The sequence below is a fragment of the Heterodontus francisci genome, chromosome 27, assembly GCF_036365525.1.
Source record: "Heterodontus francisci isolate sHetFra1 chromosome 27, sHetFra1.hap1, whole genome shotgun sequence".
NCBI classification, from domain to species: Eukaryota; Metazoa; Chordata; class Chondrichthyes; order Heterodontiformes; family Heterodontidae; genus Heterodontus; species Heterodontus francisci.
Genome location: NC_090397.1, coordinates 58,583,227 through 58,609,408, shown reverse-complemented (window position 1 = coordinate 58,609,408; position 26,182 = coordinate 58,583,227). Strand labels below are relative to the sequence as shown.

General features: G+C 42.2%; 1 protein-coding gene across 3 annotated transcripts in view; it reads left to right on the top strand.

The window, feature by feature from the left end:
* exoc4 (exocyst complex component 4) overlaps positions 1-26,182 on the top strand; it is a 606,100-nt gene that overhangs the window by 528,798 nt on the left and 51,120 nt on the right. For all 3 annotated transcript variants that reach the window (XM_068059446.1, XM_068059445.1, XM_068059447.1), the window contains exons 14-16: positions 2,689-2,830; positions 8,699-8,877; positions 11,047-11,206. In XM_068059446.1, coding sequence (XP_067915547.1) covers positions 2,689-2,830; positions 8,699-8,877; positions 11,047-11,206 — 481 coding nt within the window. The remainder of the gene's footprint in view (positions 1-2,688; positions 2,831-8,698; positions 8,878-11,046; positions 11,207-26,182) is intronic.

Genomic DNA, 26,182 nt, shown 5'->3' with positions numbered 1-26,182 from the left:
TCATTTATCTCATTTGTGGGACCTTGCTGTACACAAATTGGCTGCTGCATTTATCTACAGTGACTGCACTTCAAAAGTATTTTTTGGCTGTGAAGCGGTTTGGGACATCCTGAGATTATGAAAGGCTCTATTTGCTGATCTCACACAGGAGACAGTCAGAAGTCTACAAGTGGCCATGTTGTACCTGGCTTGTAATGGGAAAAAGCAGTCAGAATTTTCACTGCAGATCATTATCCAGTGACATTAGCTGGAAAGTTCAGTTGTGTGTCTGGTCTGTCGATACTCACAGTCTAAACCTGTACCTGAAAGTTAGATACTGTCATTTGCAGAGCATGAATTAATGCTTTCATGAGAGATGGGGAGAAAATTGTGCAAAAGCTGAAATGGAACATTTTGTTAAATCAATGGAAGCACAATCTCCTGACTTTTATTTTAAGTTTGTATCATCTAAACCTAACCTTTCCTCCTCCCCCATTAAAAAGTCATTTTAAAGCGTATTATGACCTTTATGCAATGAACTACTCTTTGCCTCCATTCTTTCTCATTGTACTTTATCACATTTGAGCGAATTGATATAACAGAAAATCTTGCACAACAAACCAATCAGTGTATGTGATACAGTATGTTTGCAATCATGAGCAGGAACACAAGACTGACTGATCCCAAAGAATTTCAGAAGACCCCAAGTGTGGAACACACTCCTGCACCCCCTAGTGGGCATTTATAGAGCAGATTAAATAGATGAATAAAAAGAAACTAGAAATGTGAAAGAAGAACAGAAATTTGCAGCAAGTAGATGGGCTTCAGTGGCTCATTGTTAGAACTATTACAGAGCACCATGAGCAGAGATGGTACCCAGAAAAAAAGAAACATAGAGCAGTTAGCCCAAATGGCCTATTTCTGCGCTATAAATTCTGTGTTTAAAAATAAGAGAAAGAAAGAAAATGGAATTTCCAGAAATTCATTCAACATCTGGCCAAATATAGGGAAAGTAGTTAATTTTTTAAGTTTTAAAAGTGTCTCCATGCTCAAAGGGCTAGTTCTGTTACTGATTGTAGGATGGATGAAATGGAATCTTTTTAACCCTTCACACAAGGTGTTTGTGGTTATTTGCTATTTTTTAATTCAGATACTTTATATGTATTTCCATCTGCACTATTCATCAGTTCTGTAACATCTTCCCATCTATAATATTTCATTCTAACAGTGTTCCATATTTTTTTACAGTGTCATCAGTTGACTCCATACTGATCTTCTCAACAGTGTCTTGTAAACCAACTAAATTGAGCCGTTCTCCATAGCAATTTAAAGAGATTGAAAGTGTCCAATCTGCATTTTGTACAAAACAAAACTCCCTTTGGTGGCATAAAATCTGGTATATACACTGGATCAGTGTATAAATACTTCCTCATTTATAGTTGTGTTTTTCTTTCCATTTTAAAAAGCCTTGTCGTTGGAACTGCTCAGTGGATTTGTGTCCTGTGGTACTGAACAATGCACGCAGATAGGAAAGACCGGGGATAGCGCTTAGTCTGTAGTAATTCAATTAATGTAAATCAGATCAATTGTAGGGCACCTGAAAGGGAAGGGATCTAGCCAAGATGGTGGCATAGGGCAGTGTGAAGATGTGCATTTTCCACGCCCCATCCCCATTCCTCCCGTTTGCCCCATCATGTCCTCTCTTCTCTTTATCCTCACTGTCAACTCTTCATCCAAAGGCTTCTGTCACTACTATACCCTCTGCCTCTTAGGATTGCTGCCCCCTCTTTGCAGGTTTCCTCCCAGTAAAGAGGAGCCAGTAGTCCCAGGAAGGGAAATGAAATACCAAAGAAATATTTACTTAAAATGAGGGTGTGAATCCTTTTTACGCTATCCTGGAATATACTGTTGCATTTCAAACAATTCTTAATGTCACAGGATGTTTTGCCAGCAGTTTGCTTTAAATAGTGCTTGAAACTTATATAAATAAAAACATTTTGGAGAAGACTATGCTGATTCTTTCAGAGGAGTTAGTTTGTAAGGGGCCATTGCACATAACAATGGGAGGTGAATGTTGAATTATCTTGCACAGAGGGAGCAGGAGCACCGCTTGTTAATGACCATTAACGGATACGGTACCATAGTGATTATGCAACTGGACTAGTGATCCAGAAATACAAGTTCAAATCCCATCATGGCAGCTGGAGAAGTTAAATTCAATCAATTAAAATTATGAAAAAAATCTGGAATAAAGAGTTAGTATCAGTAATAGCGTCCATGAAAGTACCAGATTGTCATAAAAATGCATTTGGTTCACTAATGTCCTTTAGGGAAGGAAATCTGCTGTCCTTACCTGGTCTGGCCTACATGTGGCTCCAGACCCACAGCAACGTGGTTGATTCTTAACTTCCCCCTGAAATGGTCTAACATGCCACTCAGTTGTATTCAAGGCAGCAGCTCATCACCACCTTCTCGAGGGCAGTTAGAGATGGGCAATAATTGCTCACCTGGCCAGCAATGCCCAGATCTGTGACTGAATTTAAAAAAATCTATATTGATGGAATTCAGTGATCCTTGCATTTCCCATCTCAGGCAAATAATTTTTTAATGTCTAATTCTAAAATTAACATCCCTACTTATTACAGTCAATGTGGTTTGACACTGTTCTGAGTGTGCTGATTATTTCTGTGGTGTTTTCCTATTTCACAGCTGTCTCTCCAGGGCAAGAAGTTCATGGAAACATGGATATTCCTCCAGTATCTGAGCAGATTATGGAGACTCTCAATGATCTTGCAAGGTTGTTTCAGGAAATGGCTGACCAGTGCCTGTTGGTGCTTCACTTGGAAGTCAGGTACAATATCTCTGCTTAAAAGAACATAAGGCTTTACAAAAGGCCATTAAGCCCAACAAGGCTGTCCCTTTATTCTTGCATCAATCCCATTCAACTTCTTAACCTACTTACAGCTTCTTCTCTGTTCAGATGCATCTAATTGCCTCATTTTTCCCACATATCAGTTGTCACTACACTTCAAAAATAATTATTTCTGTGAAGTATTTGAATGCACTTCAATGTGCTAAGGTGCCATATAAATGCCAATATTATGTTTATTTATAATGTCTGCTTGTTTCCTGGTAATTTATGCCATGTGTCTAATATCTTTTGAATGAAGATGCTCTGCCTGACTTCATTTCTTAAGCCTAACATACCTCATTGTGGTTGCTGGTATTTGAATCATGGCCATTTTTTGTGCAGTGTTTGGCTATTTATTTTTTGCTGTCTGTGTCCTCTCCATCAGGATCTTTTATAGTCCAGATAGGTGCATTTGAGTGCAGATGTGGACTTCTAAACACTTCACAAATAAAATACTACTGTCAAATAAGGTCAAAAGTAGTGAAAAGTAGATTTGAGATCAGGTACTAAAAGCAGCAATAAATCTCTAGAATAATCTGTCAGAGACTGGAAACTTTTAGGGCATTCAAAACATTGATGCCACATTGGGAGAATTAGGATACTGAAGGGACACACTTTGGAGGGCTGAAGGGCCTTTTCTCATCCTTAATTTTTTCTTATCCATTTAAATTAGCTGTGCAGATGAAAGTTTTGGGATGGTTTTGTAGCAGAGAGGTTCTCTGCAATAGGATTTGTGAACAGGATTTAAACTGAAGAGTTTTGGAAGGCATTGAGAAATCTGAAAACAGAAGCTGGGCTTGAGAATCCATGGTATGAATGACACCAACTGCCTCTGAATACCTTCATAGATTTCTGCTTCACTTGCTCAACTAAAACACAGGGGTAATGCGCTGACATGTCATCTGATGGCTATTTTGTGGGAGATAATTTGAAAGAGGCAAGCTTCATGGTGAGATCCACTATTGACATGACTGACATGTAATTTATTGTAATGAGTACTTAATTAATCAGTAGGGGTGTGGGATTACCTGGCAGAACCCTTCGCATTACTTGCAAGTCCTATTTATTTACCTTGTAAAGAAAGTGAAGCTTTATTCCTTTTAATTAAAAGTACTGGTGACTCAGCTATTTTAATTGCTAAAATAAAGCTGAGTTTAAAAACCTTCCAAACCTTTCTGACAGACTATATGGAGATGGTGAGCTCTATATGTAAGTGCACCACCTATGTGTCAGAAAGTGTGTGTGTGTGAGAGATCGAGAGAAGGAAAGACACAAAGAGCTCCCCATAGCAAAAATTCTGAGACCCTAATTGCATAAAAGTTCTGAGATATCTTCATAGGGAAACATTCCAAGAACCCCATTACAGAACAAATTTATGCTTTTTCCCACCTTATCCCATCCTCTCCTCTCCCTCTTTTTTCCCACTCCCCAATTTCCTTCAGTTCATTTCCTGCCACCTCAAGTTCAGTCACTGATTTCATCAGTTCACTTCTGCAAAATTGATTTTTAATCAAATATTTATTGAATTAAAGCATAGAATGAAACATTAAATCTGTAAGAAATAATTGGTAGCTGGAAGGAATAAAAAAAAAACAGGTTCAGAAGGTGGCATGAACTGGAAGGACATTCTATTTGGGGTCTGAACCCCTTGGAAAGAGATTATTTTAATTGGAAGCAGTACCTATGGACATGTTTTAGATAATAGAATGCATTTTCAAAGTAGAAGTAAGAAATACACAGTGAGTTGGTCAGTATCTGAAACAGGTCAAAATTTCTCCCTTTAACTTATCTTTCCTTTGTTGGATTAATTTGCAGATTAGGTTGCTTTGCATTGTCTATTTTTATTTTGGGCTTCCAAGATTCCAGTTAATGCTAAATAGAAAGCAAAAGAGAACACAAATCCTAGAAATCTGAAAAAGAAGACCAGAAACCAGCAGCCTTCTGCAGGTCAGTCAGCATCTGTGGAGAGCACAGACCAGTTAACATTTCAGGTGTAACTTTTCATCAGAACTCAAATCAGTTAAAGCTGAACAATGTTTAAGGAACAGAACAAAGGGATGGGGAAGGAAAAAAATAATGCACATAACAGGATTCATTTTCAAAGGGAAAATGTGGAGAACCAATATGAACTAAATGGTAAATAAAAGCAAAATACTGCAGAAGCTGGAAATCTGAAATAAAAACAAGAAATGCTGGAAATACTCAGCAGGTCTGGCAACTCTGCTTCTCTCTCCACAGATGCTAAAATTTCAGATGAGTGACCCTTCATCAGAACTAAATGGTGCAGTTTTAAAGGGGTGCAGCAACAGAGACCTGGGGATGTATGTACACATGAAGGAGGCAAAACAAGTTGAGAAGGCTGTTTAAAAAGGCATACGGAATTAGCTTTATAAATAGAGGTATAGGGGGCAGGTTGTTCAACCTTGCCCATCTAAGAGCGAAGTCCAAAGTACGGAAAGTCCTCATCAGGGAACTCCGCTTTGCTGACGATGCTGCTCTAACATCTCACACTGAAGAGTGCCTGCAGAGTCTCATCGACAGGTTTGTGGCTGCCTGCAATGAATTTGGCCTAACCATCAGCCTCAAGAAAACGAACATCATGGGGCAGGATGTCAGAAATGCTCCATCCGTCAATATTGGCGACCACGCTCTGGACGTGGTTCAAGAGTTCACCTACCTAGGCTCAACTATCACCAGTAACCTGTCTCTAGATGCAGAAATCAACAAGCGCATGGGAAAGGCTTCCACTGCTATGTCCAGACTGGCCAAGAGAGTGTGGGAAAATGGCGCACAGACACGGAACACAAAAGTCCGAGTGTATCAAGCCTGTGTCCTCAGTACCTTGCACTATGGCAGCGAGGCCTGGACAACGTATGTCAGCCAAGAGCGACGTCTCAATTCATTCCATCTTCGCTGCTTCCGGAGAATACTTGGCATCAGGTGGCAGGACCATATCTCCAACACAGAAGTCCTCGAGGCGGCCAACATCCCCAGCTTATACACACTACTGAGTCAGCGGCGCTTGAGATGGCTTGGCCATGTGAGCCGCATGGAAGATGGCAGGATCCCCAAAGACACATTGTACAGCGAGCTCGTCACTGGTATCAGACCCACCGGCCGTCCATATCTCCGCTTCAAAGACGTCTGCAAACGCGACGTGAAGTCCTGTGACATTGATCACAAGTCATGGGAGTCAGTTGCCAGCGATCGCCAGAGCTGGCGGGCAGCCATAAAGGCGGGGCTAAAGTGTGGCGAGTCGAAGAGACTTAGCAGTTGGCAGGAAAAAAGACAGAGGCGCAAGGAGAGAGCCAACTGTGTAACAGCCCCAACAAACAAATTTTTCTGTAGCACCTGTGGAAGAGCCTGTCACTCTAGAATTGGCCTTTATAGCCACTCCAGGCGCTGCTGCACAAACCACTGACCACCTCCAGGTGCTTACCCATTGTCTCTCGAGATAAGGAGGCCAAAGAAAGAAAGAGGACAAAAGCAAAGAAGTTATGCAAAACCTTTATAAAACCCTGGTGAGGTCCCAGCTGGAGCATTGTGACTAATTCTTGAATTGGATAAAGTTTTGCAGGGGCTAAAGGGCAGGTGAATGAGACTAATTAGATAGCTCTTTCAAAGAGGCAGCACAGGCACGGTAGACCTAATGGTCCTTTTCTATGCTGTATAATTCCATGATTCTAGGAGATAAAGTGTGAGTAGCACGATCTCCGAAGTGCTTAAAATAAAAACAAGAGATGGCACTGAAATGAGACCAACATAAAACAATAGGACAAAGAGGAGTAAGGCTGATCTGAAATGTAAAGATTTATTGAGTGGAACAGACTTCAGTTGCATAAAAATGAGAGAAAAAATCAGGCTAGCACACCAGAGGTGCAGATTTGCCCCAACACAGTGCTCAGATGGAGGATGACCAATTCCGTATGCCTTTTTAAACAGCCTTCTCAACTTGTTTTGCCTCCTTCATGTGTACATACATCCCCAGGTCTCTGTTGCTGCACCCCTTTAAAATTGCACCATTTAGTTCTGATGATGGAGGATGATCAAGTGCCAAACCACTCCCTCCCCCTTCAAAAGCACCAACATGAATTGGTGGCGCAGGCCCAGAAGAGTTGGGAAGGTCAGAAGTATACGGGCATTAAGACCCAGAAGAATTGAGAAAGTTAGAATGTGACATGTGCTTTGATTGGCTTCAAGTCAAATTGTAAATCCAGGCTAGCGATCCTGTTTATTGGTTCACTAGGGTATACAGGTTGTCGGTATGGTACTTCTACAATCCTTTCAGACGCCTGATTGTACTGCTTGCTTACTGTGCTATTGTTCACACTGGTTTGTTTTTAATAAACCGTTTGCTTGTATAATATATAGGTCTCATAGAGTTTGTTTAATGGCCACAGCATTATACTTGAATAATGGACCCAGAACCCAGTCCATGACAGAAATTCAAAGTCACCTTAAAAAAAAACCCTCCCAGACAGAGGCCTTTAGTGCAGCATGGCCATCGGTATATCAGTATTTCTGGAGAGATAGGGTGAGAAGGAGAGAGGTGGCTGAAAGGGGAGAGGGGGCAGGAAGAGAATGCGCCCTTGATGTTGGCCTTCCTTTCACCACAGCCTCCTGGATTGGATGCCTTTAATTTCTGTACCATCTTCATGCCCAAAGCATTTCAAAACCAATTAATTACTTTGAAGTGCATTCACTGTTCTGATGTAGGCAGCAGCCAGTTTGGACAAGGCAAGGTCCCAGAAAAAGCAATGACCAGTTGGTCTATTTTCAGTGTTGTTGGTTGAGGAATAAATGTTGGTCAAGATAGGAGCAGGAAGTAATGGCTGAATCACTGCAGTCCTTGTGCTGATAGTGACCCCACAATGGTGCTGGATAGGAAATTCCAGGATGTTGACCCAACAACTAGGAAGGGACAGCGATGTATGTCCTAGTCAGGATGATGTGTGATTTAGAGGGAAAATTGATCGATATCAAGTTCAGTGGCAGGGCACTGATGAAGCGATTGCTTTGTGTTTGATTGTGTTGAGCTTCTTGAATGCTGTGATGACTGCACCCATCCAAATAAGTGACAGGTACTCAATCAAACTCTTGACACGTCTTTTAAATGGTGGTGGGGTTTTGGGGGGTTGGAGTTGAGTCACTAGCAGTGGAAAACATAACTTCTAGGCTGTTCTTTTAACCACTATGTTGATGTGGTGTCGTCAAGCTTCTGGTCAGTGATAACTCCCCCAACCACCACCCCAACCCCCACCACCACCACCCCCCCCACCCCAAACCCAAACAATGTTGTGGATAGGAGCTCTATGATGGTGGTGCCAATGGAGGTCAGGAGGAAGCAGCTGATCCTTTTCTTATTGGAGATCGTCATTACCTTTTCTGTATTTGGCACAAATATTACAGGCTGTAAATATCATTTATAGCACTATCAGTCCTTGAGATTCTTTTATAAATGTGACCATTATATGATCCAATTGAAATTCAGCAGTCCTTTGAAACGACTGGTTGTTGCTCAGCACATCACCATGGTGCAGATAAGATTTCTCCTTTTGTAGAATTGCCAGCCCCAATGGCAGTAATTAACAACTTATTACTGCTGATGAATTGGTCACAAATACTAATTAAGCCGGGTACAAACATTTTTCGTTAGATCAAGGCTGAGTGGTGTTAACAGAAGGTGAAGGCCTTGAAAAACACAATATTCTGTGCACATAATTCCTGAATAATAGTTTGCCTCTCAAGCAGCAGTTTGGATCATCATTCCAGCTACAGAGACTTCACCATCCTCCCTTGTTTCCTCAGAGTTCACTGCTTTCACTATTTAATCCCGCTGGCCAAGCAAGGCAACTATGCCATCGTTGCGAATGCAGAGAGCATGGATTATGACCCACTGGTGGTACGACTGAACAAAGACATCAGCGCCATTGAGGAAGTGATGAGTGGCAGCTTGCAGCAGCACAAGTTTCAATACATTTTTGAAGGTAAATGGGTTGAAACTGAATCAATACGACTAAATGTGGTTGCACCAAGATTGCTTTCTGATCATTGACTTTCAGCCATTAATACACCAAAAAATCAATTGCTGGATTCAAAAGAGATTTATTGACACCAGCTGATGAACTATACCTGTATTACTGCATTACAATCATATACAAATACACTGACAGTCAAGCATAATTATGAACTAAATTGATGCAATGCCTCCCAGTTGGTTGCACATTTGCAATGTAATAGCACATTTGCATTCTTTTTTTCCCCACCCTTCAATTATGAATTTTCTTTGAGAGAATTTAGGAACTGTTGCATTGAGAACAGGATATCTGTATGCAAATGGGCATCATCAACTAAATGTTTAAAGGGAAGATAATTAAACACTTTATGCAACATGATAGTTACTGTGGTGCTGTGGAAAGTATGTCACAGGTGATAGGCAGCCAGATAGGGTTGAATAGTGAATGTGTGTTAATAAATAGATAAGAAAGAGGGAAAAAAGCTCACATTTAAGAAACACCTTTCACACCCTCAGGACATCCCAGAGCCCTTTACGGCCAATGAATTATTTTTGAAGAGCAGTCACTGTTGTAGGCAAACATGGCAGCCAATTTAAGATAAATGTTTTGACACTTATTCAGCATCCTTTTTAAAGCAGGAGCCCCATCTCACCTCACCAATCTTCCTCACCTAGGTTTCCATTAAGGGAGTTTATTGGACCACCTCCCTACAAAGTTTCCCTCAGCATAGCTCTGGCATGGGAGGCTAGACTTCTGCTGAGTGTCCACTCAAGTTATTCAAACGAGTTGATTCCTTCATTTGTGGCGGGATCAACACCACAACAAATGACAGCTTGAAGTCTCGCGCTGGTTCACTTCTGGTGGTGCTGCTCGGCTCCGGAATTTCTCAGCTACTTCCTTTAGATTAGGAGGGCAATACCAGGCAAACAATTCTAAAATAAAATCCAATGGAGTGTTTTATATATTGTGCAGTTACAAGCACATTGTAATATTTGCCGTTCTCATTTATTTGACTTTGTCATTGATGTAGGGCTACAGTCAGAGCTTATCCTGTTACCAATTTCACCATTATAATTTTCTCCATTTACTCTACAAAGCTGTGGGATTGTCTCTCAAATGTACATTATCAGATGACAGAACCCTAAAGGAAATACACAAGGGGCATGAGAAAGAATTCAGTGAACAACCACAAGAATGATTCCAAAACTTAGATTAGTTAGTTCTGAGAACATTAAAGAGCTTGTACTTTTTAGAAAAGAAATAAAAAGAATTTATGGGAGGGGAGGAATGAGACATGATGTATTATTTAAATTTATGAAGGAATCAGTGACAAATTAAATTTGACAAAGGGAGTAATTTATTTAGTTCATATTTAAGGGGGGCTGTGGCTTTGCAGACTGAGCCCTATGTGGCTGGTAGTCCGAGGTGCACTTCCCTGTGAAGAATTAGGGTAGTATAGTTACAATTGGGAAGGGAAATAATGAGCTGCTTGTGATCATTATGCAATGGAAATCAGAGGGAGGGAGCGCTCGGAGCATGGTGGGGGAAGGGCATTAGATCGTGGGGAGGGAGGTAAATCGCAACAGCAGTTTTGATTGAGGAGCCAGAGTGAAACACCTCTGCTTCCAATGTTCCTTCCATTGTGTGTGAATGGTAGATGATAATAGACTCAGATTTCGATGTCAATGCACTCTGCGTTCAAATACTTTTTAGATGTTCATGATATTTCATACAAAAATAATTATTGTTTGTGCAGGGTACCAGAGCGCTGCCAGTACTTAGACAAACAAACTTCTGCCTGAATCAGTTGTTGCAGGAAAGGAGGGAAGAAAATTATATTCTTAAAAAATAATGAGAACTTCTTATTGGGGAGGGGGGATACGAGTGGCGGGTGGTGATGGAGAGAAATGCTGGATACAGACTATTCCTTCAATGATCCAGCATCTTGGCCTCAACAACCGTGCACAACAGAGATGATCTCAATAGTATGCATAGTCTTTTCTCATTCCTGGTTGTGTATCTTTTGCATTTCTTATGATCTGTGGGACTAAGTGATTAACATCAAAAAGTCAATTTTGGGAGACATTTAACTTTTTATTTTTCTTCCTTCTCCCCAAACCACCCCCACTTTGAATGTAGGCCTGGGTCATCTGATTTCCTGCATTTTGATCAACGGTGCGCAGTATTTCAAGCGGATCAGTGAATCGGGGATCAAGAAGATGTGCAGGAACATATTTGTACTGCAGCAGAACCTGACCAACATCACCATGTCTCGGGAGGCAGACCTAGATTTTGCAAGGTTAGTATAGGAGAGCCAGAAACCATTTCAGGAAGAAGGACGAAGTAAAACAACCATGATAGGTCAGTCTTCAGCTTGCTCTTCATGACACTCATTTTTTTGGGGGAAAGATAATAAATATCTTTGTGGCTAAATATGGTTGCTGGAGACTTGCAAAGAGTTGTATAAGAGTTGCAAAGAATCCCACCAGAAATGATGGATACAAGATGTTTTTTTAAGATGATGTTTCCACCTGTGGGGGAATCCAAAACCAGGGGTCATAAATATAAGATAATCACTCATAAATCCAATCTGGAAATCAGGAGAAACCTCTTCACCCAGAGAGTGGTGAAAATGTGAAACTTGCAACTACTCGGAGTGGTTGAGTCAAATAGCTTTGAAAGGAAAGCTAGATAACTACATGAGGGAGAAAGGAATAAAAGGATGTGCTAATAGAGTTCGATGAAACAGGATGCGAGGATGCTTGTGTCGGATATAAACACTGGCATAAGCCAAATGGTCTGTATCTGGAAATTCTACGTATTGTGATAGGTCAGGCTTTCTTCACTTGTTGGGTCCCAAGATGATCCCAGCAGGTTTTCCAGGTTCAGCCTCATTGAATTTTTTTGGCAGTTTGCCCACAGCGTTCCTGCCAGCGTCAGGGAGCCTGCGTCTTCCAGGTAAGGGTGAAATTTAGCTCCAGAAAGCAGGCCTCAAGTATCTGCAACAGAGAAGAGGCCACTGATGTCCAACATTTTGGTAACAGAATACAATCGTATTTTGGCAGGGGGATGGGAACCTGAGCGCAGTCTTAGATAGAATAATTTCAGGGCAGGGAACAGGAGGCAGAAAATTAGCAAGTGACTCTGAAAGACAGAAGAAGCAAAGGTTAAAAAGTGTGCAGCACAGGAATTTGGCAGTGTTAAAGGGTATTTATTTAAATGCAAGGAGTATAGTAAATATAGCCGATGTGCTGAGGACACAGATAGACACATGGCAACACAATATCATTGCTATAACGGAAACTTGGCTTAAAGAGGGGCAAGATTGGCAACTCAACATCATGGATATAGAGTTTTCAGGCAGGATAGGGAGGGGGATAAAAAAGGAGGGGGTGTAGCATTATTAGTTAAGGAATCAATAACAGCTTTGAGGAGGGATGATATGCGAAATGAATCATCAAACGAGGCCATGTGGGTGGAGCTCAGAAATAAAAAAGGGCAGCCACACTGCTAGGAGTGTACTATAGACCCCAAATAGTGAGAGGGAGATAGAAGAACAAATATGTAGGCAAATTTCTGAATGCAAAAACTACAGGGCAATAATAGTTGGGGATTTCAACTACCCCAATATCAACTGGGATACAAACAGTGTGAAGGGTAGAGAGGGGACAAAATTCTTGAACTGTGTTCAAGAGAACGTTTTTAGCCAGCATGCAACAAGCCCAACGAGAGGGGGTGCAATTCTAGATTTAATCTTCGGGAATGATGCTGGGCAAGTGGATGAAGTAACAGTGGGTGACCATTTTGGAGATAGTGATCATAATAGCTAGTTTTAGCAAAATCATGGAAAAGGACAAGGATAAAACAGGAGTAAAAGCTCTAAATTGGGGGAAGGCAAATTTTATGAAACTGAGAGGTGACCTGGCAAAAGTGGACTGGATACAGCTACTTGAAGGAAAACCAGTGGGAGGCATTCAAAAGCGAAATACTAGGCACAATGTAGGCATGTCCCCACAAAGATAAAGGGTGGTACTGCCAAATCTAGAGCCCCCTGGTTATCTGGAACCTTACAGGGTAAGTTAAAGCAGAAAAAGAAAGCTTATGACGATCTCAAAAATCTGAATACTTTAAAAAGCCTAGAGAAGTATAGAAGGTGCAGGGGTGAAGTAAAAAAATGAATTCGAAAAGCAAAGAGAGGTCATGAAACATTATTGGCAAGTAAAATCAAGGAAAACCCGAAGATGTTTTATCAGTACATTAAGAGGAAGAGGATAACTAAGGAAAGGGTAGGGCCTACGTCAGGGATGTACAAGGGAACTTATGCATGGATGCAGAAGGTGTGGGCAGGGTTCTTAATGAGTTTTTTGTCTCTGTCTTCACAAAGGAGGGGGTTGATGCAGACATTGTAGTTAAAGAGGAGGAGTGTGAAATGTTAGATGCGATAAGCATAATGAGAGAGGAAGTACTAGAGGATCTGACATTCTTGAAAGTGCATAAATCGCCAGGGCCAGATGGATTGCATCCCAGGTTGTTAAAGGAAGCCAGGGAGGAAATAATGGATGCGCTGAGGATTATCTTCAAATCCTCACTAGATACAGGCGAGGTACCAGATGATTGGAGGTCTGCAAACTTCGTACCATTGTTTAAAAAGGGTACAAGGGATAGACCAAATAATTATAGGCTGGTCAGTCTGACCTCGGTCGTGGGTAAATTGTTAGAATCAGTTCTGAGGGACAGGATGAACTGCCACTTAGAAAGGCACAGATTAATCAGGGATAGTCAGCATGGATTTTTTAGGGGAAGGTCATGTCTTACTAACTTAATTGAGGTTATTGAGGAAATAACAAGGAGGATTGATGAGGGTAGTGCAGTGGATGTGGTCTACATGGCTTTTAGTAAGGCATTTGATAAGGTCCTGCATGACCGAATAGTCAGTAAATTGAAAGCCCATGGGATACAGGGGAAGGTGGCAGGTTGGATCCACAATTGGCTCAGTAACAGGAAACAAAGGGTAGTAGTCGACGGATGTTTTTGTGAATGGAAAGCTGTTTCCAGTGGCGTTCCACAGGGCTCAGTGTTGGGTCCCTTGCTGTTTGTGGTATATGTTAATGATTTGCACTTAAATGTGGGAGGCATGAATGGGAAATTTGCTGATGACACAAAAGTTTGCTGTGTAGTTGATAGTGAAGAGGATAGCTGTAGACTCCAGAAAGATATCAATGGTTTGGTTGAGTGGGCAGAAAAGTGGCAGATGGAATTCAATCCAGAGAAGTGTGATGTAATGTTTTAGGGAGGTCAAATAAAATGAGGGCATGCACAATAAACGGGAGGATATTGAGAGGGGTAGAAGAAGTGAGACACTTTGGACTGCATGTCCACAGGTCCCTGAAGGTTGGCAGGACAGGTAGATAGAGTGGTGAAGAAGGCATATGGAATGGTTTCCTTTATTGACTGAGGTATAGAATACAAATGCAGGGATGTAATGCTGGAACTGTATAAACTGCTGATTCGGCCACACATGCAGCTATGAAGAAAGATTGGATCGGCTAGGGTTGTTTTCCTTAGAACAGAGGAGGCTGAGGGGTGACTTAATAAAGGTGTACAAAATTATGAGGGGCCTAGATAGAGTAGACAGGAAGGGCCTGTTTCCCCTAGCGGAGAGGTCAATTACTGGGGGGACAGATTTAAGGTAATTGGTAGAAGGATTAGAGGGGACATGAGAAAAAACTTTTTCACCCTGGAATCTGGAATTCACTGCCAGGCACTGTGGTGGAGGCAGAAAGCCTCAATTCTTTTAAAAGGTACCCGGACATGTACCTGAAGTGCGATAACCTGCAGGGCTATGACTAAATGCCTTTTAGGGTAGCGTTATATGGGAGGTAAACGTCTGCAGAGGAAACCTGACTGAGCCCAAATGCCAGACCCGGCAGTGCGACCCGACCCAACCTGGCACATGTTGTCGAGTCCCGTCGGGGTCAGGTCGGGTAGCAGGCCTTTACCCATGTATTGATGTACAGGCCTGCTACCCGACCCGACCCGACCCGACCCGACCCGACCCTGATGGGACCCGATGACATGTGTCGGGTTCCGGACCTTTGGCACTTCTGGGTCTGGCATTTGGGCTCGGTCGGGTTTCCTTTGCAGATCTTTTCTATGGACCAGGTGCTGGAAGGTGGGATTAGATTGGGTGAATAGTTTTTCCGCCGACACAGACATGACTGACTGAATGGCCTCCTTCTGTGCTGTAATTTTTCTATAGTTCTAATCGATTATAGCCCTTTGGGGAGATAATGGAATAGAGTTTTTTCGCTCAATATCAGCCAAACGAGCACAACAGATTGAGGAATTTCAAGCGCAAGTTATTTCCAATGCACATTGTAGCTGGTTGAAAAAACATCTTGCTGGAAATCCCCCCTTCATCCACAAACTGGCCACACCCCAGACCAAATTAATCACCATTGTGAGTTTTCACTAATTGCTCCTGTTTGGGGCCCTTTGAGGAGGCTCTCAAAGAATTAACTTTTTTTTAAAGACGCAAAGGCATTTATAGGCAACTTTTAAAAGCTTTTAAACATTAAAAGATACTTAATAAACTAAGAAACTGACTGCTGTACACTGATGAAATTTGTCAATGGTTCTGCAAAGTTTTTTAAAAATTCATTTTCAGTTATTTAAAATTGGGCCGCTCAAAGGTGGTGGACACTTACTAAAAATGCTTATTTTTTGTGATAAACCCATTTTTGGCTGCATTAATAAAACTGTACCAGGTTACCACTCTTAAATAAATTAAGGAATATTTTTTAATGCAAAGAAAAGGAAATACCATTATGTTCTAAATGCAATTGCACTGTTTCATGGAAGATTTTGCATTTGTGGATTATGCAAATGAATTTGAACAGAAACTGGAACCATAACTTCACTTCGGAAAACTAGCACAACTTTGGCAATTTGTACCCAGATTGCCAATAGAGCACAAAGTGGAAACTCTCCCCCTCAATCATGAACCCAATCAGTGGCTGCCTTCACTTCTGGCAGAAAATTCCCCAAAAATGGCCAGTACCAGGAGGAAAATCTAGACCTGCGTTTCACTGGTGAGATTGCATAAATGTGTATAGCTCGTCACGTCCTTTGCCAACGCTCATGGACAGTTCACTTTTAAGAATTTAATTCAGTAGGCCTTAGCAGCTGACACTCGAGAGTGAGCCTGCTCATTAATTGAGTCCCAGGCTTGTCTAAGGGCCCACGGCTTGACCAGGGAAAGGTCTTCAACTAACTTAAGATCTGAGTTTTTAAAATCTCTACAGTGGTATCACCTTGAACTTCGAGTTACATCTTTGTTCAAATGGTTAGAATTATTTCTACTTACATAAACTTTCAATTTTTGGTGTGAAAGTTTAATGTGTTTTCTGTGATGTGCATTTGACTGATGGTGCCCTGTGGCTAGCTTGGGCCAAGCAGAAAGCAATTTGCAACACTACAATCATACAGACACAAAGAATATTATTATATGGATAAATTACAGTCTTTACCAGTTGTGTCTAAAAATTATTTACAATGGGTTCCACCTTAAGGGTAATGTACAGTGCAGTAAAGAAATGTAAATATCACGATGTTTTTAGATGAAGAAGACCATTGAGATTATTTGTTCTCATCTTTCCACATTAACAATCCTATCATCTTCCCATTAAACTGTCCAGCTGTTTCTTAAATGATTTAATGTTTTGGCCTCAATACCTCTTTCTGTTAACCTGTTCCAGCTGTAGGCCATACTTTGTGAAATGAAGTACTTACTGATGTCTGCTCTAAATTTCTCCTTAACAGCCCTAAAACCTGGTGCATCTGACAGATACATAAGCAAATAGGAAAAGTCTAGATGACATAGTCTAGCTAGCTCTGTTAATAGTAATCCTATATAATGCTTCAATTCCATAATAAGCAATTAGCTTTTCCTTAAAATGTTTATATTGAATAATGACTATATTTCAGAAAGCCAAAAGGTATTTCGAGGACTATAAGTGCTGTCTCTCTCTGTTTGTATGCCCTCGATGAGACAGGAGTGAATTTTTTTTCTTTCTGCATTTATTGACCTCAAATGGTTGGAAAATCCCAAGGACCTCAGTGAAATTTAAACACATGGTGCAAAATTCATCTCCATACGGTAGCTGATCTATTTCCAGCAGTTGCGCGCTGTGCCATCGGCTACTTCTGACAGGTAGTGCACCCTTTGGATGCCCTCTGCATGCGCCAGAAGAAGCTAAACTGGTGATATCCTGATGCCCATTGCCCAGATTTGGACCACGCAGGTCCATTGTGTGAATTCGTATATCATTCACTAAAGATCAGGCATTTCGGTGCAACTTGGGCCCTGCATGTGAGTTACTTAAAGGGCCTAGGCACCCAACTCGTGTGTCGTGATTTTTAAGAAATTCTGCGCATGCAAAATGTATTTGAGTACTGTGGAGTGTTGTTGGAGTTGTTGTGTTGAGTTCCTGGATTTGTCAGGGAGTGTTGCTGTATCCATACGGGATGGCAGAGGAGTAGGTGACCTGCACAACAGGCACAAGGGCAGGAGTGGTAGGGTCATTTATGCAGCTCTCTACAGAGCTATGCTGTCAGTCTCACTCAACAGGGAGATGTAGCAGAGGTTATGGAGAGGGCAAACTCTGCATGATTCCCCCTACCAAGTTAACGCTGGACTCCTCCATGCTCCTTGACAATGACAGGAGGCTGTCTGGCAGATCAGCTAATGCACCCAGCATCTTGGTGTGCATGCCCATCAGCACTTTCCTGTATGTCGCCCCATCGAAATTCCCATCTGAGTACCCTGTAGCAGGACAGGTCTGTGACCTCGCCCTCTAGTGAGCTGGCAAACGAACCATCCTTTACTCCTGGCCTGGCCGAACCCTACTCATGCCTGGTGATTCACCACATGCTGATCCCAACTCTACACTGGCCTCAGAAAATACGTCCAGTGCCAGTATCTGAGCTGGTGGCTGTGAGTGTCAGATCAAGTGTTGGGGTCTCTTCATTAGTGATGTGGTGTAGATCTGTCTGCTCCTCCCTGGAGTTCTCGTGGCTGGGCATGAGGTAGTTCTTGTGTATCCAAAAGCAGGAAATCAGAAGGGGATGGTTGGGGTGAGGATGGGGGTGGGTGTGGGTGGTGGGGTGTGAAGCTAGAGGTTCATGGTCATACCATCAGCAGCTTGCTCATCATGCCAGATAGCAGGATGAGGGTGAGCTAGTATTTGAGAAAGGGTAGGAACATAGGAGCAGTAGGCCATTCAGCCCATTGATCCTGCTCCACCATTCAATACGATCATGGCTGATCATCCACTTCAATGCCTTTTTCCCACACTATACCCATATCCCCTTATGTCATTGGTATTTAGAAATCTGCCAATCTCTGCTTTAAACATACTCAATGACTGAGCTTTCACAGCCCTCTAGGGTACAGAATTCCAAAGATTTACAACTCTCTGAGTAAAGAAATTTCTCCTCATCTCGGTGCAAGGTGGCTTCCCCCTTATTTTGAAATTGTGGATATAAGGCGATATCATCATCTTCCGTGTTCTCAGCAATGCCGGATGCCACAACCTCTGTGAGCCCGATGGGGCTGAATTTTACTAGCTCGAGTTTCAAAGATGCCGGAGCGCATGCACGAGATTTACTCTGTAGAGCTGCTACAATAGTAAACACGGCAGCTCATTTAGATGGCCGGGGTGGGCAGTCTGGCAACGGCATCTGGTGCCATTGCTAAGGACGCCAGCCCTTCAATGTAATTTAAATTTTTAAAGTTACATAACTGTTAAAAATTAAATAAAGTTATTCCCACCCTCTCCCACCTCTCCCCAATTACCATCAAATTTATTACTTCCCCTCTTCCCGCCCCAAAAAAAACTTACCTTGTGCTCCCGACCTTCCCCCACCTGCCAACCCCCCCCCCCGCCAACCAAGTTAATAAACTATGAACTTTATCCCTTCCCACCATCCACTAGACCAATCGAAAACATTTAACCCCATTCCCTCCCCTCTCCCAACCAGTGTTCCGCCTCGGATCTCCGAATGGAGATTCAAAGGCGCGGGAGTGCTGGCCGCTGCCACCAATATGGAACTGGGACCAACAGCGGGAACGGTTAAAATTTAATTCATTAGTTTAAATATTTTTACATGTTCAAATTGTGATGCCATCGCCAGGTGGGGGGGGTTGCTGCCAAGAGGCCTCACCACTGCTAGCAATATGGGGCAGGGCCTTCCCGGCATTGCAGCCTGTGGTGGGCCTCTCCCAGAGCCATTTTCCAGGGCACCCTGCCAAGACCCCTGCATCGGGGGGCCGGTAAAATCCAGCCCATGATGCTGAGAGCTCTCGCCTCTACAGGGCTCAGGAGTTGCAAGCAACCTTGTCCCCTACTAGCTGTACTCTGCTTCCTTCTATTGTGTGCCATCATGCCCTGCAAGAGAGAGGGAAGAATGTCAGTCATTGTGCAGCATGTTTGGGTGATGTGCCTGCCAAAGCTGAATAATTGGAAATATGTGAAGGCAATGAGAGGTCGGTGTGAGCCTGGCAGCATTGGTAGGTGTGTGAAGTGAGGTGGTGTATTTGGATGTTAGGTGTGATCCTAAGTGCCAAGGGCTGCTGATGGGTGAGTGATGGCAGTGTGGTGCTTTGATCTGTATTAGATAGTAATGGAGTGATGGGTATCAGATGTCATGTGAAGATGCATTCGCTGACCTTGACCACCCACGTGAGGTCATTAGACTTCTTGTGGCACAGCTGCCAGGCCCTCAGCTCCAGACTCCAGGAATTGACCTCCAGCTTTATTGAGAACATTCAGGATGACGATATTGCTTTATGTCCCTTCTAAACTCTGAGCTCACCCTCATCCTGCTATCTAGCATGATGAGCAAGCTGCAGGTGGTGTGACCATGGACCTCTTGCTTCCCAACCCCTCCTCCTTCCCTCCCCCCAACCTTTCCCTTCTGATTTCCTGCTTTTCTTTCTCCTTCACACATCCTCAATGTCTTTAAATCAAGACTCATTGGATTGTCACGTGCCATAATTCATTTTTCTCAGACCCTCAAGACTCCAAGGCTTCCTTCTCTTGTTTCCTCTTACAATCTTCGAGCTTGTAAATTCCAAGCTTGGAATCACCTACATTGCAAGTTACCTATCCTTCTTCCCACTCTCTTTAATCTTGGTGGCCAGCACTGTGGGCATTTGTCTTTTACTTGAACTTCTGAATCAAAACAAAATTGCCAGTGTAAAACTTTGCATGTGTATCGTCTCACTTATTCACTCTGTACACACTCTGAAGAAGAACTTTCTCAACTGAAAAACACTGAACCTTTGCCGGAATTGACTTAAGAACCTTCCTGAACTACCTCAATCAGTTTTAGCTAGGGGCATTGCTCTAATTGCAGTTGTGGCTTCAGATAATTTGGTGTTCCATGAATAATGATTTTCAATGCATAAAAAAACTTTCATATCCCTTTGCCTTGACCAATGTAGAGTAAGCATCTTCATACATTAACCTTTTCTCTCTGTATTTTTACTTGCATGCATGCTCTCCAAAATCAATGCTGTTAAGTACTTTTATTTTCTTGCACCATGGATGCCATGACTTTCATATGTTTACATATCCACTAAGTAATTACCTTTTAGACACGGCAAGAGTTCTTCTCGTCAGCCAAATTGCACTTTCAGAAGATACCATGTGAAATAATTAAAGCTTAATTTCTTCCCGTAGGCTTTCCAATCCATTCTGCTGATTAGTGTTTTTATTGCAATAATTCATATATCTATCCTAAAAAAATTAATTATAGCTTACGGCCTTGTCAATTTTAAAAAGCAGATGGACTCTCAAACCAACAGCAATGATAATTATATTTTGATGATAGCTGTCAGATCTGTTAATTAGGGAGGAGGAAGCGAAGAGTCAAGGAGGTTATACAAATATCTAAATATTTCATCTCATAAGATGAAATTAAATTAAGTGGTGAAAGTAAAGAATATATGCACATCATATTATTTGGTGTACGTCGGATTAACTAAGCACAGGCTGGCCAGTAAGAGGCGCTGGAGTTTGAAGGAAAGACCGTTGACCTGCTGCCCTGCTGGATATGCATCAGGTTTGTGTCAGTGGGAGAGGAGTCTTTAGTTGAAGATAGCTTCCCCCACCCCCCACACAACCCCCAATGTCAAGTTTTGATACCTGTCTGTGCCTTCTGTCCAAGAGGGGGATAGCCAAGGACATACACCAAGAGCAGACCAACCACCTCCCTATAACAGCTCACTGTTATGCGTGTGAGAAGTGAGCAGCTCAGGAGATGATGGGAATGTTCTGGCAATACTGCACTCTTGCAAACAAATTTCACCCATAACCCAGTGGATAAGAAATGGGTCACAAAGGTGAACTTAGAGCCTGCCTCCTGTCCATGTCCTCCTCCACCAGCTGTGAAGGTTTCACCCTGTGCCCCCTTGGCAAAGGAGTGATGAAGAAACAAGACTTTGAGAAGGAATTAAAGTTTTGATCTTTGCCATGCAGAATAATGATTTTGAAATGCATTAAATTTGCAGCATTTCAATTTTGACATGTTTTAACCAGAGAAATTACATAAGTCTTGCCTGTTTTGCCAGCTGCTGTTAAGCTTCTTGTTGAGTGTCTTTCTGGAACGTAGGATGAACCTTGCTGTAGTTTGATTCTGTCACATAGTGTCTGTGCACTTCATGGGCAGGCAGGATGATAAACACATAGTGAGCTTTGGGTATTGGTGTGAAATTATTTTTAATTGACTGGTGATGTGCAGGAGAAGGGTTGTGTGATTACAACAAGGTTGATTTATTTGTGATCAGTCAATGGCTGCTCCTCAGTGTGTGTCCTGATTTGTCATGAGGTGAATTTAAATATTTTTAAAATCCCTCAATAACTCAGTGAGTAAGAAATGGGACTAGAAGGTAAGTCTCTGCCAGGCTCCTGCCAAGTTTTAATTGATCCATTTTTTTGTTTTATTCTGTCTTACTCTTTCTCTGGTTAAAACTGCTGGCCTCTGCTTACTCTTTTCGGACAGCGTTAAGACGGAAAACTTGTATGATGAACCACAGGCTTGAATTGTGCACTTTGTAGTGGTTTTATTTTTGGCAGCTATGGTTCAGTGGTGGTACTCTCACCTATGAGTCAAAAGATCATGGGTTCAAGCCCAACTTCAGAGACCCAAGCACCTAATCTAGGCAGGCACTTCAGTGCAGTACTGTGCTGAGGGAGTGCTGAAGTATGGAGGGTGTCAATCATTGGATGCGACTTTAAACTGAGGCCCTCTTTGCCCTCTCAGTTAGAGGTAAAGTATCCTATGGCACTATTTGAAGAAGAGCAGGGCAGTATTCCCCATTGTCCTGGTCAATATTTATCCATTATGTTACGACCAACCGCTCCAGTCAAAGCCCTCAATCAAAATATATGATTCTGACTGTGGTAGGAGAAATGCGCTGTTAATTCAATCCATCCCTCCACAGATCGCCTAACATATCATTTTAAACTTTCCAAATTAATGGAAGACCCAGCCAAATTGTACCATCTATTAACCCCCCAAATGAGGCTAACCAAACCAGGTGTCTTCAGATCAACAAATTAACTGTTTAATTAGAAAAACTCAATTCTTAAACACTACTAAGATATAAACAACATTTAAAATAGAAACTTTAGTGTCCTTGCATATTGACGCTCCTGCCAAATGTGGAACAGTCCAAGGTTGCTTGAAGTCCTCATAGCGGTCCGACGGAGAAAGGAAAAATTCTTCAACAGTACGATAGTCAGTGGTCTAGTTCAGAAGTTGAAATGATTCTCTTCTTCCAACGTTGAATTCAACAATTACAGTTCAGTAGGTAAAGGAATTGGTTATTTCTTTTTAAGGAATTAATCTGGCTTGACATGAGAATTCTGAGAGTATAATAAATAAGGTTTAAATAAACCGAGGTAGAGGTCTCATTTCCTTCAGTACATGCTAGTCCAGCTGTCTGTCTGTGTCTCTGAGTTAGAGCAATAAGCCAGTTCAAAATTAAACTGTAACAATTTATCTCTCGATCTCTGGTCTGAATGGCTGTATCCCGGGTAATGAGAATGCACTCTTCGACTCACAGTCTCCGAATGGCTGTATCCCGGGGCAACGAAAATGCATTCTTTGACTCAGTTTTTTAGAGCTTGCTGCCTTAAAGCAGCACTGCTCCCTTTTCAGCCGTAAAGGCACACCGCATTCTTCCCGAAAAAAAAAACTACAGGATCATAACAACTATACAACATAGGAAACACATTATCTGGTAATTGATTTCATTGCTGTTTGTGGGAGCTTACTGTGTGAAAATTGGATGCCACGTTTTGTACATTACAACAGTGAATACATTTCAAAATTATTTCATTGATGGTAAAGCATCTTGGGATGTCCTGAGGTCATGAAAGGTGTTACTTAAATGCAAATCTATCTTTCTTCCAGCTATTTTCTATCCTTCCCCTTGCTTGATCTTTAAAATGTCTTGAATCAACCACAGTTAACCAGGTACACAGCCTGTGCCCAGACCTCACCGCTGCTACAATGTCAGCTTGAGTTAGTAGCATTCTCTTGCTAGGTCATACTGGCTGTAGGTTCAACTCCCCACTTCAGCACTCAAGCTCACAATCAAGGCTGACATAAAACCAAGGTACCATGGGCATAGCAGCCAAAGAATTACATCTCAGCTGTCCCTCTGACTGTGATCAGCTAAAGCTGTTTTTATTCACCACTTACTAAAGTACAGGCTAGGAGCCAGTTGCAATCCTAAAGTAAACTTAACTGATTCGCCAAGACTGCCCACCAGAAATCCCCAAAGTTATCAGGTCTCCCTGGCAGCCAGTGTTAGTGAATCTGCCAAGTTCACTATGGGTTGCATGGGGCCCATGTGTCAGGGCCCTGTCTCCCCGGATGCCACTAAGCACAGTATAAAACCAACTTAGCTCACTACTGACTGGAAATAAAATTTAGTACCTCCATTAAACAATTACTTGTACTTGCATAGTGCCCTTAACATAGCAAAATGCCCCAAGGTGCTTCACAGAAGCATTATCAGACAAAATTTGGCACTGAGCCACATAAGGAAATATTAGGACAGGTAACCAAAAGCTTGGTCAAAAAGGTGGCCTTTCAAGAGCATCTTAAAGGAGGAGAGTAAGGTAGACACAGCGTATTTTACAAGCTAATCAGGACAGTTCTACATAGATTGCTATTGAACTTGCGTTCTCCAGAAATCACATTGTGAGAGAAACTTACTTTTTAAAAAACAATCAAAATGACAGCTTTATGACAGGTGCCGATTTGGAGAAAGAACAGCAGCAACTAACTGACACAGGTCTTTGTATTGTGATGAGAAATACATATTCATTGTCTTTGTAATTAGTTGTTATTAGAGCTATTTGCATTCATTGAATGTCCTTTGGGGAGGAGGCTGATGGCTTAACTGTACCCAGCCTGCTTGCAGCAACAGCTTGGGATGTAATCCTGTCACGATTTGAAGAAATAAAGGCAGAACAGAAAGGTTAGGAGAGTGTTTAGCGTGCAGTAAGTGCTCTGTCAGAATATAGCCAGCTTTGCGGCACTAAATTCCGAGTTAACCATGATGGCAAACAAAGACTTACACAGACACAACAGGCTTCAATGGCTCTCCTGGAAGGATAGCCTGGTGCGGCAAACCCTCTTTGAACTGCAGTGACCACTTCACTCTTAGAAGAAGTCCATAAGAACTGAATGAGTTATTTTGTTAGTTAAGGTGGGTAACTAGACATCATTTCAGATTGTTAGAATGGCTCGACCTGAACTGACTATCAAAATAACACATTTGAAGCTGGTTCTCAAAAAAACACAATACTTTTCAGAAATTTGTAACGATTCTTGCCTAATGGAGCCTCCTTTTGAATTTTGAGATCAGTGGTGCTCAACCCTCAATCTGCCAGACAAGTGTGAGATATATGGACTATTGATAGCCAATTACTTATTGCTAGGTTGTTCTGACCCACAGCCTGAAACTTGAGACGTTTTCCAATCAACATAGCTCCCTCACTGAACTCATATTGGCATAAGGTTCTGTTGGCTTAACATTAGATTTTGTGGCCTTAGTAGGACATAACTCCAAGAAGAATGCATTGTGCATTCTATGGTGTAATAACATTCCTGACCTTAGACCATCCAACCATTATGGGCAGTGCGACAGGTTTTCCACTAGTAAGACTTTTTGAATATGTTGAAAAGGAAGTAAACTGATCTTGTTGTCTTTGACGACACTGAAAGGACCAATTTGTCATAGAGTTATACAGCACAGAAACAGGCCCTTCGACTCATCGTGTCCATGCCAGCCATCAAGCACCTAACTATTCTAACCCCATTTTCCAGCACTTGGCCCGTAGCCTTGTATGCTATGGCGTTTCAAGTGCTCACCTAAATACTTCTTAAATGTTGTGAGGGTTCCTGCCTCTACCACTACTTCAGGCAGCACGCTCCAGATTCCAACCACCCGCTGGGTGAAAAAAAATTCCTCAAATCCCCTCTAAACCTCCTGCCCCTTACCTTAAATCAATGCCCCCTGGTTATTGACCCCTCCGCTAAGGGAAAAGGTTTCTTCCTATCTAACCTATACCTCAATCATGTCTCCCCTCCCCCCACCCCTCAGCCTTCTCTGCTCTAAGGAAAACAACTCTAGCCTTTTCAGTCTGTCTTCATAGCTGAAATTCTCCAGCCCAGGCAACATCCTGGTGAATCTCCTCTGCACGCTCTCCAGTGCAATCACATCCTTCCTATAGTGTGGTGCCCAAAATTGTACAAAGTACTCCAACTGTAGCCTAATTAGCATTTTATACAGCTTCATTCGGAACATAAATTCACTGTTGTTGAAATGGGTTATGGTCCATTTTCAGGCATGGAATTGTCAGTGCATATTAGAGTCCGGAGGCCCGACACAACCGTATTTGAGGGCTCAGAGTCTCATTGGCATATTTCAGGCAAGCTGCAATCTACAGTAGTAATGTAGATTGGATCGGCTAGGTTTGTTTTCCTTAGAACAGAGGAGGCTGAGGGGTGACTTAATTGAGGTGTACAAAACTATGAGGGACGTAGATAGAGTAGACAGGAAGGACCAGTTTCCCCTAGCGGAGAGGTCAATTACCAGGAGGCACAGACTTAAGGTGATTGGTAGAAGGATTAGAGGGGACATGAGGAAAAAGAGGGTGGTGGGTGTCTGGAACTCACTGCCAGGAACTGTGGT